At 36.7% G+C, this 14,584-nt stretch overlaps 1 protein-coding gene across 1 annotated transcript; it reads left to right on the plus strand.

Annotated features, from left to right (window-relative positions):
• The first annotated feature begins 5,357 nt into the window (after window positions 1–5,357).
• LOC113680112 (coadhesin) lies at window positions 5,358–13,630 on the plus strand. Its single transcript, XM_089187775.1, has 11 exons — window positions 5,358–5,425; window positions 7,234–7,300; window positions 7,438–7,455; window positions 8,636–9,075; window positions 9,319–9,478; window positions 9,804–9,977; window positions 10,130–10,303; window positions 10,795–10,968; window positions 12,045–12,481; window positions 13,057–13,210; window positions 13,522–13,630. Exons 2-11 carry the CDS (start codon window positions 7,252–7,254, stop codon window positions 13,524–13,526), a joined length of 1,785 nt encoding a protein of 594 aa, XP_089043901.1. The 5' UTR covers window positions 5,358–5,425; window positions 7,234–7,251; the 3' UTR covers window positions 13,527–13,630.
• The last annotated feature ends 954 nt before the right edge of the window (window positions 13,631–14,584 follow it).

Raw genomic sequence — 14,584 nt, forward strand, 5'->3', positions numbered from 1 at the left:
TCAAAATTTTCCCACTCACTCTCGTCGTGAAGGAACAGTAATCATGATCGTGCTGCAGTGCACAGAACTCCATTTTCTCTCGAATATCAACCATTTTCAAAGTACGAGTAACACGTTTACCATAGGTAATCTGATATCTTTCATCTGCTAGTAGTATCGCATTTCTCATGAGGCGCAGTAAAGTACACGTTAAAAACACAGAAAAACTAACATTTCTCATGCTAAAAGTTTATTCCATTTTACCGAACCGCTCTTTCCGAGTCAGCCAGTCTTGTAGTCTACACATCCTTCTACAATCTGCAATGTTCTGCAAGTATTCACTGAAAATAAAGGGTTATACAAAAATAGGCTGTGCTACGCCAGATACGAAAAACCACTAAAAAACCACTCTTTAGAAGTGGCCAAAAACTATGTGGAAACGTATTCCTCATCTAATGCAGCAGCACTATACTCCGAGGAAAGGGTAACTAAAATAAACCTAGTTACACTACTAAATCACACAGAAAATTCAATGAAAGGAGTGATATTTTACATAGAGTTGTAAAGCAAAATTACATTAAATAAAAAATAAATAAATAAATGAAAGTGGCCCAACCTAAGACTGACCGACGTAGAATGACCTAATTTCCCCGCGAAACGCTTAAATAATCCGAAACTACCATGATGCCATGCGAACCTCTCCAACGTGCCGTCAGAATATTAATTTCTGACTAATTCGTTCCCATGTCTCTCAAACGTCAGAAATCACATATTCTGACTACACTCAGGCGAGATATTCAATGTGAAAGTTTATTTAGGAGAAGTCAACCAATCTTGTTCATTCACCTGAACTTGGTATAGGTGTTTCAAATCACGGAAAAGGCCGTCGAGTAAAGAAATAAGTTGGCAAAAACAATTAGCAGAAGAATTACACAAGCCTTTAAAGAGGGATTTTACTCGAAGGCATGTTATTTTGCATCACATAGATGAAATATGGAGTGCAGACCTTTTTGATTTGTAACAATTCAGTAAAGGGTATAAATATCTGCTTATGGTTATTGATGTGTTCAGTATATATGGATGGATAAAACCTTTAAAGGATAAGTAAGGTGAAACTGTAATTGAAGCATTTAAGAACATCTTTAAAGAAGGCAGACAACCACAATATCTTTGGGTTGAATAATAATAATAATAATTTATTACTTATATAGCTCAAAATACATGTGGATATGATCTAATGCGCTAAACAATAAGACTAAGCAAAATAAAATATGAAAATGAACTGTAAAAGGCTAAGAATATACAATTTGACTAATTAAAAACGAATTATAAAAGCAAACAAGAAAATGCCTGTCTAAAGAGATGTGTTTTAAGAAGTGTTTTAAAACAATTAAGATCATTTACTGCTCTTATATTTGATGGCAATCTGTTCCAAAGTTTAGGAGCAGATGCCATAAATGATCTATCACCTAAAGTTTTCTTAGTTACGATCCTGGGTGGCAATAATTGTAGTTCAGACTGAGATCGTAACATCATACGTCCGAATTGTTGCTTAACGTTAATTAGATCCGTAATGTACTGAGGTGCCAGCCCGTGGATAGCCTTGAACGCTAAAATAAGCAATTTAAATTCAATTCTGAAACAGACAGGTAACCAATGCAAGGAAAACAAAGTAGAAGTTATATGAAAAAAACGAGAAAAGGAACAAAAAAGTTGGGCGGCACTGTTCTGAATACGTTGCAACTTGTTGAGATGTGCGGCTGGTAGACCATGCAGCAAACCATTGCAGTAATCAATACGTGCGGTGATGAATGCATGAACGAGCGTTTGTGTGGAGTCTTTAGATAAATACTTTCTGATGCGTCTGATGTTATACAGGTGAAATGACAAGGTCTTACACATCTTGTTTATATGACAGCCCATGTTCATGTTTTCATCAAACCACGATCCAAGGTTTTTGACGGCAGTCACAGGACAGATAGTAGCGTCACCAACGACCAACCCCTTGATGTCAACTTTAGCGAGCTGTTGTCTCGTTCCGATTAGTATAAATTCTGTCTTACTATCATTTACTTTAAGCTTGTCTTTAACCATCCAACATCTGATGGCGCTGATATAGCGTTCCATAGCGTCCACTGCGTTGCTTTGAGAAGATGTAGTGTCAGGCTTAAAAGATAAATACAATTGAGTGTCATCTGCATAGGCGTGTGTCCGAGGAAGATGACCTTTGATGATGTCAAAGAACTTGCTCGCATACATTATGAATAACAGCGGACCGAGGCATGATTCTTGGGGTACACCACAGGACAGATAACGACTCTTAGAGAAGTTATTTTCAAAAGAAACACGTTGTGTCCTGTCAGAAAGATACGACGCGATCCACTCTAATGCATATCCACGTATCCCAAAACTCAACCTAAGGCGATTTAATAGTACTTGATGGTCTATGGTGTCGAACGCGGCACTGAGATCGAGTAATACAAATAGAGTTATTTGCTGACGGTCCATTTTCATCAAGATGTCATTCTGAACTTTTATTAATGCTGTCTCAGTGCTGTGCGATTTTCTGTAGGCAGATTGTAGTAAGGGATATAAAGCGTGGTCCAACATGTGAGTTTGTAGCTGATCAAAGACGGCGCGCTCAGTCAATTTTGAGATAAAGCGTAAGTTACTAATAGGGTAAAGGAGTAAGGAGTTCTATAATAAACATCACAATATGAACAAAATCCAATGTTGTTAAAAGATGGAATAGAAAATAAAACAGAGAATGTGGAAACAGTTTACAATTTAAGGTAATACACAGTATTTAGACATACTACCTGAAATATTGAAACATTATAATGACATAAAGCACTCAAGCATTAAAATGACACTAGTGGAAGTAAGCACAAAGAAGAAGGAAGAATCTGTTTACTTCAATCTATATGGTGATATGGAGCAGCTATTATCCAAACCAAAATTCAAAGCAGGCGATAAGGTTCGATTATCGAAGTATAGAAGAAGGCATTCGATAAAAGGATACACTCCAATCTGGAAAAAAGAGATATTTATAGTTGATAAAATCCAAAACACCGCTCCAATCACTTTCAAAATAAGAGACTTGAATGGTGAAAGTCATTCGGAGAGATTACAGAAGGAAACAAGCTTTTGTAAAGTGGAAGGGATACAGTGATAATTTCAATAGCTGGATACCAATGAAGGACTTACAAAATTTACAAAAACATATACATAGAACTTTGTCAACGTTTAAACGCACCACAAAATACATAAAAAATATCGCACAATCATATATGCATAGTATATGGGAAAACATGAAAAGAGAAAAAAAGGTGTGCAGATAAAATATAATACTGATGAGGAAAGAAAAGACGCTATCCGACTATCGAAGACAAAATATATGCTCGACAAAGAGTGATATTGTGATGTTTGTAAAAACGGTCAACCTTATTTATTGGCTAGCAAATGGAAGCATAGAAAAGACAAGATGCATCAACGCAACATAAGTGATTGAACACTTTTTTAACTTTGAATTATCCACAGACTTATTGTTATAGCTTTGATTTGAGAAATTCCCACAAGGCGGTTCAAGGTCGAGCCGTGAAAATATAATTTTCCTTCTTATCTTGGTTTTGTTGTTTACTGGTTAAAATGCAACGGTAGGGAATAATGTTGTGGATATGTAAGTTCTTTACAAACACGCTGAGACAGAATTTTGTTTGCATCATATATTTTTATGAAGAAATTTTTTATGACCTCGATGGACATGTGTAACTTTACCCTCCTGAGGGCAAACTAGGAAAATAAAATAAAGCAATTGTGATAAGTTCTCCTTCTCTTTCAGCATTAATTTCTTGTTAAAAACGATAAGCATTGTGGTGTTTAACACTTAACACGTTGTTTTCAAATTAAACAAATGGGGCTCCTGCACTGATTGGACGTAACGCTCTCCACATTGGTGAATTATGTGATATCCGCTATTTGATTGGCTCTCGGCTTCTTCGACCACCTTGTGAAAGAAAATTTATGTGGCGCTTTTTTAGTGCAAGTCTCAGTATGATATAGCAAATAATAGTTATAATAGTACGGTATAGTATAGTACAGTACAGAGCAATGTATATTATGGCATAGAATACGGTACAATGGAATGAAAAAATATATAATATTATAACACAGCGTGCGCGCAAGTCCTACCTAATTCCTAAGGGGCTACCAGAGTAAAAATCATGATGTATCACTTCAGCTGAAAGTTTCTGTCGAGTTTAGTCGCGAGGTTTCAAAACTTTTAAGATTTCTCTCACGCTTCATCCCGATTGAGATAAACTTTTTGGAGCTCAAAATGAAAAGAGAATATGCTAAATAATACTCGTTTCGACGATGGGGACTCTTCCTTAAATCGGTAAATGTTGTGTTGATATGTTCCAAAACTGTGTTTTACAATAGTAGATTTTTTTTGAAATCGTACAATTTTCAGAATTTTTAACATTAACCTACGCACGTTTTTTTGGTTACAGATTCTAGTAAACAACAATTCAAGGAAAGGAAATCTACCACGCGGGACTCGTTAATGCAAGAAATTTGAGAGATTTTTGCTTCATTTTTCGAACAATTGATATTAATTTCAAGTGTCAATATGTCCTGGAAAGTATTGTTCAATAATTTTAAAGTCGTACAATTTCAAAATTTCCAAAATTTTCAACACAAACGTAAGCAATCAATTCCTGGCTTTGAATTCTAATAAACAACGATTCAGCAGCTGATGGCAATATTTTCCTCCGATGACTCTTGAGCTAGTTATCAACGTGGATCAATTTCTCGTTAGCTTCTCTCTGGGAAAGACATGGCAACCCTAAAAAAGGTACTATCTTTAATCAAACAAAAATAATCACTGTAAATAGATATCCAAAAAATGAGAAAAGGGGTAAGTTTCTAAAGAAACTTTTGTGCAGCATCGGTGGTGAAGTATAACAAGATAATATGGTTTAATCAACTGAGCTGATAACGTGAATTGGTCAATGTAAAGAGTTTCTAAAGTTAACGTTTCGGGGGAAGCCCTTCGTCAGAGCAAATAAAGGAATTGTAGGATGAGCGTGTTTTATCAGCAGAAAGTAGAGCTGCGCCACGTGTCAAACAATTGGCTTGTTTGTAGGAATAAAACTAATAATAAGGAAATTCTAATATTGTCTTTTGAATTTGAAAAAAATTGCTTGATTAGTAGCTATTATCATGAGTAGAACAATGAACAAATTTTTATTGTCATGTTGAACACTTGCATTTTACAAAATCACAATTGCTTAACTGAATGAAACGTGAGTCTATTGATGAGGATTTGATAAGAATTTTCAGGATAATTATAATTCTTGCCTATAAAAGCTGCTGACTGCGAAGGCGAGCCTTCGCAATCGATAGTCTGCCGTTCCAGGAGGAAACCCCTGATAGAAGGCCAAAGGTGAGTTTGTTGTTCGGGGAAACTCTTTTCGTCCTTTGTTACCATTATTTACATTATTTTACACTTAAAATTCTCACTCCAAAAGCCACTTGTAGTACTATTAATGCAAAGAGGAAACTAATGAGAGTATCATAGCCAAGTGGTTGACCTCTAGCACTAAGCACTTTGGCTCTGACTTTCCTGTAGGTGAAGGTTATATCAGTAATATAAGTGCGACAGGCATTGCTGCAACGTTTTTTAGCACAGTTGTTGGGTTTCCAATACTTTTCCCAAATTTCAGTTTTCTTTTGGTTTTTATGTCCATTTTCGCCCTTTGTTTCTTTTCTTTCTCACACCATGCTATAAGTTCTCTGGTAATACATGAGTGTGGTATCAGCTTTTGGCCTTGCATTTTGAATGCAGTCTTTGTCAATAATACCAAAACAAAGAAGAAACTTATGCTAGAACATGATGGCAAAAGGCAGAAGTCGTGTGCCTTCTGGTGCTTGCCTTCTTTGGGCTTACCGTATTGATTCAATGTAATGCCCGGGGCGCTTATTTACCTATGGTAACTCAATGGTAAGCGTTCATTAGGAGCAGGGCGCATATTTTACGTTTTCAAGATATAGCAGAGTGTGCGAAAAGAAGTGTTCATGTTTCATTGAAAAGGCTAAAATATAATGAAAAACGTAATTGTTATTCTTCCTGGTTAAAACAAACAGCCAAGCAATTGCCGCAAAATTTAAAGACGGATCATTCGTTCGAAGGGACTGCGCGCTGACGTGGGCATAATAGTTGAGATACTGACACGTTGCCCGTTGTTTTTAATTTGTAATGAGGCTCTAAGTGAACACTTAAGTGAAGATGAACCAGGGTTGATCTCAATGTACATGTGCTCCAATGGTGATATTACTGAAATAGAAAAGGGTCTCATATTGGAATATAGGTGCTTATTAACAAAAACAAATTCTAGGGGAACACTTATAGGAGAGAGAGGAAATGTTTTTACTGGGATGGGGGCGCTAAGTCAAGTCAATACGCTAAAATACTTACAAAATTTCCATTCAAAGAAAGGAGAACATGATTGGAGATAATTTCAAAGTTAGCTGTTAACGTAACTGCCATGCTCCTACTACTTATACCTACAAAGTAATGTTGCGGCTTGGGAGGAACCGTTCATGTTCAAATACATTTCACTACAGTAGTTCTTTCTGTTTAAGAACTACCATACGGAAGAAAGGAATAAATTGACACCTTTCTTGAGTACGTAATAAATTTTAACGTGGGTTGAAAGTCAAGTCAAGTTAAATTTTCGTAAAACTGCTATCATGGATAAACAGTTGGGATACTTTAGATCTTTCCTCTCCGAGGACTTCTTCTAAGAATTTCTTTTTCAAATTATTTAGTTTTTTTTTTTTAATCGTTTAAAAGTTAGTAAGCATGGATGTTTGCGAGAGTAGAAAGCTCTTGCTTGACAGCTTACGTAAAACAAGAGAGAACAAAAAGACAAAAGAACCGGAAAACAATGAAAAGATAGGTTAAGAGGAGGAGAAAATTATCGTGTACAAGGAAAGTAAAAGATCGCCATTTTAAAGGAACCCCTTTTGACTTGAGCCAATTTAATGTTGTACATGCAGAAACTAATTCCTTTACGAACACTCTGCTCTTAAAACATAATCGTCCTCTTCTAATTCCATTAATGAAATTTATTTTATCTCAGGCAGTTTCATACACGTCATTTATTTTAAGTTTGGCGGGCCCTTGAGCTTTTAATGTCCTCTTGTAGGTCTCTTTGCTATAGTCACACTTCTTTGCTTTTTTTTTTGCAGAGTTTGAGTGGTTCTAATATGAAGTTCCTGTGGCTTGTCATCGTCGTGGCATTCAGCGTATCTTTAGGTAAAAAAAAAAAATCAGAACGTTAGCACATGCACAAAGTTATTAGACTTAATTATTTTGAATCGTTTAAATTGATAACATTGTGCCTGTATGGGTCTCTTGTCTAACATGTTTCTTCGTCTAAATCCTCTCCACAGAGAAATCTTCCGTAGAAGGTCTGTATGCGTAATTTTTTTTTTGTTCTAAGCGAATGGTGATTACGAATTTATCTCTAACTTATTAAAACGAATATATTTCGTCTGTAAAAAGTCTCATCCATTTTTCCTTCAAAGTTAAATTGAGCAAAAAGTGAATCAGTTCTGATGCGTATTGCTCGTAGACATCATGCATGCATAAATCATTCAGATGAACAAAAGTTAGCAGAATGGATTAACCTTCATTATTTCGACTTCGTCGTCTTTCACTACCATTCATTAGAGACCTTAAGGAGTTAGAATGGCAACACCATGGAAGATGTAGATGACAAATTCATCTATGATTTAGTTAGAATTTGGCGAATGGCTGTATGAGTTTACCGTCTCTTACGTTAAACTCAACTTCAGCGCAATGTAAGTGAGCGGGGTAAAATTTCCGCACAGCCCCACAATACATTGTGCATTCAGTTCTTGAATAGAGAAACCAATGACAAAAACAATACGTTGCCATTGGGAAAACAGACTTGTTTTACAATAGCATGGGGCTGTGAGGAAATTTTACCGTGGGCGGCGTTGAGTTCCAAATGGAAGCTTAAACAATTTCCGTTAGGGTTACCTTTTTCAGTCCACGCACATTTGGTAATTTCGTGCTGTTGTTTTGCAGAGGACGGTTTAGAAATGCATAAAGTTTTAAAACGCACTTTCTGAGCCATTATTCTGCCAGAAGCATCTTTTGTTTTGCCTCATTTTCGTTGCCGTCGCCTTTGTGGTTTGCATAGACATTGAAGAATCGAACGCAATTAAGTTCGAATAATTTATTGTAATGATAATGATGATCATTTTACTTTACCAAGATGACTTCGTCAGTATTTGAGTACTGTTAACGATAGGGATCCTTTAAAAGATTGAACAAAAATGCTTTTGGGATTATACAGCAGTTTAACATTTGTTGGGAAAATACCGCTGAAAAATCGAGTTCAAATCTGGGGAAAAAAAATTTTTTTAAATTTTTTCAAATGACTGCGTAATTCTGATTCTTTAAAATAAAAATATTTCTCACTCTAAAGAGCAATAAATTCTCCCCATCTCTCTACTGATGGATTGAATAAGCTTATCATTTAAAGATAGCTGTCTAAAAAGAATTTAAAATAAAGGTATTTCTTGTCAAGACATAAACTTAATATTCTACGATCGTTTATAGGTGGATGTCTTGATCAGAAAATGGATATCGCCATTCTCGGTGACGTGTCCAAGAGCATGAACAAGGACCACCGAAATAAGTTAACACAACTGGTTTATTCATTGGTGAACAAACTAGGGGTTTCTGCTGCAGGAAATCACTATGCTCTTGGCACTTTTGGATCATATGCTCCAATTCACTTCTACTTGAATTCAGGAAGATACTACAACTCAAAAAACTTAAAGGACATGGTTAAAGCCCGTTTTAATTTTGTTCCAAAGTTAGTGGGAACACGCACTGATCTCGCCATGAAAAACGCGTTAAATATATTTACCAAAGCAAAAGGAGACAGGCCTGACGCTAAAAATGTCTTGCTCGTCTTTACTGATGGAGCACCATTCATTGGCGAATGGGATAAGAGAAAACGGACTCCTTTTGGACCATCAACAAATGCTCTGGAGGTAATATAGTTAGACTGTTATTACTTACATACTGCAAGTATGTTTAAAATTACTTTTTTAATTGTATCAGTCTGTAGTTTTACAGAATTCAATACCTTTCCCCACACCCAAGAACACTAAAGCAAAATATCATGGAGGCGACTGTGAAAACAAAACTAATTCATGCACTGCGGAGGGAAGAGAAATGCCGAAGAAAAACCCCTACATTATTCTGATTGATGTTTTGAACTTTCACCTGACTAGGCCAGAGGTGTGAGCATAGTTGTTATTGGAGTTGGTAAGGACTTATACAAAAGAAAAGAACAAATGAAATGGATAGCTGGCAAAAAGGGAAAAGTTCTTCTGTATGGCAGCTTCGACGCACTCATCAAAAGTCTGAACCAGATCCTGCAAGCTACATGCTGTAAGTTTATCAGTGGTTTCCTTTAAATGCGTCTCTATGCTGATTTCTTTCCTGACCCTTACGTCGAAAAAACGATCATTCTCATTCAGTAAAGATTGATCTTTCTTTCTTGATGACCATAAGCTTGCAACTAGATATGATTTCGATGGTCAAGACGAAGTTTAGGTGCACTTATAGTAATATTCCTTGTAGGTAAAGAGAAAAAGAATACTTTAAAACAGCTAAAGCTTTTCTAAGCTTTCGCCAACAATTCGACAAATAGTGCTCTCCTACATGGACCACAGAAAAACAAATTTAAATTTTGGATTATTGTTCTCTATCAAAGCTGTTGATGGGGGATACACAGATTGGTCTGAGTCGAAGTGCAGTGTGACGTGTGGAGGAGGAGTGAAGACACTTACAAGAAGCTGCACCAACCCCCCGGCATCTAACGGTGGGAAGGACTGCAGTCAGCTTGGACCAGCTAAAAAGACTGTTCCATGTAACGAACAAAAATGCTGTAAGGTTTTTTTGGTAGCAATTTTCTGTTCTTCCCTTTTTATAAGATTTAGTCCCATCATGCTGGCGGAAGCTAGTATTCATGTGTTACAGAGTTCTGAAAAGTGACCATTCTCGTTTAGTAAAGGTTGATCTTTCTTTTCCACTATACAGCTGTTGACGGGGGGTACACAGACTGGTCTGAGTCAAAGTGCAGTGTGACGTGTGGAGGAGGAGTGAGGACACTTACAAGAACCTGCACAAATCCCCCGCCATCTAACGGTGGAAAGGACTGCAGTGAACTTGGACCAGCTGAAAAGACAGTCCCATGTAACGAACAGAAATGTCGTAAGTATTCATTTCACAACTTTCTGCCTTAACTTATCTTTTTAATGGAATTGATCATCACAAGCTTGCAACTAGATATGTTTTAGATGGTTGAGACGAAGTTTACGTGCACTTATAGTAATATTTCTTGTAGGCGCAGATAAAAACAATTATTTAAGGGAGCTGAAGCTTTGCTCACCTTTCGTTTGCATTAAACTAAGGCCAGCTAAAAAGACAGTTCTACGTAACGAACAAAAATGCCGTAAGTTTTTTTTTGCAGCAATTTTCGATTGATCCTGTTTTTGAGGGGTTAAAGCATCACAAGGCGTGAAACTTTGATTCAAGTGTTTACGACAAGCTAATGCGGAACCTATAGAAATATCCATTTTTCATCGAGATTAAAAAGTTAAAAAGTTTAGAGTGCTGAAGCTTTGCTGAGCTTTTACGTATAACAAATAGGGCATGCACCACAAGAAACAAATTCAATTTAGTATCATGTTTCTCTTTAAAAACTATTAATGGAGGATACACTGATTGGTCTGAGTCAAAGTGTAGTAAGACGTGTGGAGGAGGAGTAAAGACGTATACAAGAACCTGCACCAATCCCCCTCCATCTAACCTTGGAAAAGACTGCAGTGAACTGGGACCAGCGAAAACGACAGTTCCGTGCAACACACAAGAATGCCGTGAGTAATTTTACAACAGTTTTCTGTTTCCCCTTCTCTTTTTATCAAAGTGACTGACCACGAGATCTACGTATCAGTATATGCCAACACGGTCAAGACACATCCCTTCTGCAAAACGAAAAAAATTGTATTCATCAGTTTATTCGTCAATACAATTCTTAGACTTCTGCTAATCTAAGACGTATTGGCCCTAAAAAGTGAACACTACATTCCAAACAGGTGCGCGTTAGAAAAAGTTCTCAAAATTTTGAACCCTTAGTCTGATCCATGATGTGCTTATCGATGGTCAGTTCTTCGCAAAGGTACAATAGTAGATATTGATTTTGGGCAAATTCACGCCAACCACCTCTCCCTCGCAGCAAAATTTTCACATTAATAATCTCCTGATCAGACACGAGCTCTACCACGTAGCTTCGGCCTAAGTCCCTCAGCAATGCCAAAAACAATACGATTACTGCTTGATGCTTAAAGCCGAGCTGCAAGATTAGACCATTTCTTGATAAGTTTCTTCTATAACCCAGAAAAAGAGCACAAGACATCCAAGAAAATTCATCAATTACCTATACTTTTCAGACGACACGGCACTACCTTTAAGTATTGTTTAAGATGCTTATTCACCTCTTTACGTTCTTCAAGAGCACACGTCGGAATATGAGATTACAAAAAGTTTTTATTTACCAGCAATGACCTAAACATGTGTACCAAAGCCAGGAAACCTGAAATCGAATGGAAAACCTTTTGTATACTCAGTCCACTTGGTTATTTGCAAGCGGCTTAGACTTGGGAATGCAAAGGAAAAAATTTGTTTTGGGACACTGTAGAGAATTGAAACAAAGAGTCCTTAGACTTAAAATTATCTGATTAAGCCGCTCAAACATCACTTTTTACCTTAGGTCACACTGCAATGTGCTATGAAATTAAGTTACAAAAGAATAAAAAATTAAAGATATCTTAGAAATATCACTGGCTGTACAACGAAAGGCTTGTAATAATGTTTTGATGTTGCTTTACGACTCAGATATCACTGCTAGCATTTGACATCTTTCTTCAAGTTATTTTACTTTTAATCTCCACAGCTCCTCCATGCACAGCTGGACTTGATATTGCAATCGTTCTCGACAAATCCCAGAGCGTTAAATTAGGTAATCTGAAAACGGTCATCACCTTTTTGGGCAATCTGGTTAAAAACTTCGACCCTTCACCTGAGGCAGATCACTTCGGCCTTATTACCTTTAACAAAAAAGCACAAATGTCTTTCAAACTCGGCGATTCACGATATCATGATAAAGACGCCTTGCTACAGAAAATAGCCAACGAACCAATGGTCTTACAGTATCAAACTCGCACCGATCTGGCTCTTATTATGGCGAGGGACGAGATGTTTACTGAGGCAGGAGGAGACAGACCAGACAAACCAAATGTCATGATTGTACTTACAGATGGAAAACCAACTCATCCGAAAAATGACTTTGATTTTAAAACATTTGCCAACATAATATCCGAGGATTTCACGGTGAGTGTAAAATCACGTTATCGGGTTATTAATTAAGCGTTATTATACCTTTAATGTGGTTTGTTGTATATTGAGAAATATCATGCGCCAATTTCTAGTTGAGGTGTAACGTTCATTTTCAATATTCTTTCGTGTTAAGGTACTAGATGCAATGCTCTAGTTTCTTTCGTTGAATACTTCCCATTTCACCTGCGATTTATTAATCAGTAGATCAGCTGCGGAATCGATTATTGTCTATAGAGCAATTTCTGAAGGATTCCAATCAAAAGCAGGGAATACACATTGCCCTGCATTCCGGTTAAAGTCGGGTTTAAACTTTGGCAGGGGCATCTGTGTTGAAAGAAAAAGAAAACTCAAATCTTACACTGCACGACTTCTTGCGGACAGAAAATTAAAACTATCCCATTGGAAACTATCAGGAAAACCCGACGAAAATCTATAGGGCTTAGGCACAATCTCAACCTAACCTGTAATGGTTAATAGCTGTCTCATGCAATTGAAGCCGAATTACAAAGATATTTCATGGCAACAGATAATGAAAAACAGTTGATGCCGTACATTTTTTCATTTTACAGAAAAAGAAAGTCAACATTGTAGCAGTGGGTATCGGTCCAGGAGTGGAAGAAGCCACTTTACACGATATCGCTGGCGCAGGTCCTGTGGTTCACGTGGAAAACTTCGATCAGCTTGATGAAACGATCCAAAAAATCAAGGGATCTGCTTGTTCAGGTACATTTTCGAGGTGGATACTAAGGAACCGGCCATTATTGAATTGACGGTGTGGGGAATAACGACATTAACAACACAATTGCTTAAAAACAAAACAAATTAAGGAGAGAAAAACTGTCTACAGAGAGAAAAAAAGGGTGAAAATTCTAAGACTTCTTCCCCTCTCCACCAACAAGAAAAAAAAATTATGGTCAATTGCTTACGTAACGTTCAAATGTTTGCACACACCAAAACAAAGCAATTTAATTGAGTTTCTGTCTGTTAAGTTCTCTCTCATTCCAACGTAGCAACCTCCTTTGATTCTTTTCTAGGATAGCGAGGTTGGTATTTCGAGACGGACATGCGTACATGAACCGTACAAGCCAACAGAATTCGTATGGATGCAAATGATACTGAAAATAAACTTTGTCAAAAAGGAAACTTTTGTCCTGTTCATTTATAATAAAATGACCATGAAATAATTACGAAGCTCACACAAAGCTTAAAAGGGACCTAATTAAAATTAAAATTTATAGAAGCAGCCGGAAATCAAATAAAATGAAACTTAAGCAATACATTTAACATCTCAGGTTAGAAAGGGACAACAATTTTTTCAATTTCTTTATCCGAACTTCAAGATGTCAAATTTTTGAAGATAAAAGTTTCAAAACACAAGCGCAAAATATGCAAAATACAATTTTTTTCTAATATTTCCGACGATTTTCTAAAATAGGTTGAGTAGAACCTTGCTAAACCGAACTCACCCCCTATCACCTGACTCGAAGTCGGTTAGCTCGAGCTCCCCTTACCTCGAATTAATTCTACTTTCCTCGGCTCAAATTTACCCTTAACAACTTTGTGTCAGAACATAGCTTATTGACATGTCCTAGTCTTTTATCACCTTTGTTGAAAACAGTAGTAACTGAAAGAATAAAAAAATATATTTTTCAAAAATCATTGATGCAAAGGGCATAAATGAAGTAGAAAACTAAATAAGTTCTTCAAACAAGTACTATATTACAACCAATTTTTTTTCAACAAGAAATTTTGAAAATTGTATACCGCGTAAAACCAACGTAAAACCACGTTTCAGTGCTGTTGTGTATCTTACGCGTACAGCTCTACGTACACGAGCCTCTTTACCCACCCACCGACCCCACATACAAAAATAGTAATTTAAGCATGCGCGTCCGGCTGCACCGCGGCTCATCCACAGTGCCACGTCAATGTTGCTCCTGTTTGTACAGAGCCAAAAATTCTCGTAATAAATGTCCTTGCAAATAGCAAGCCTAAGAAAAGTGGATTAAAATACAGAAAAAAAATTCATTACAATTGACTTCTAGAAGCCGGGGTTTAACAGAGACAAAAAATAATCAAATAACTTGCAAAAAGATC

The sequence above is a fragment of the Pocillopora damicornis genome, chromosome 11 (genome assembly GCF_964200805.1).
Source record: "Pocillopora damicornis chromosome 11, jaPocDami1.2, whole genome shotgun sequence".
Lineage (NCBI taxonomy): Eukaryota > Metazoa > Cnidaria > Anthozoa > Scleractinia > Pocilloporidae > Pocillopora > Pocillopora damicornis.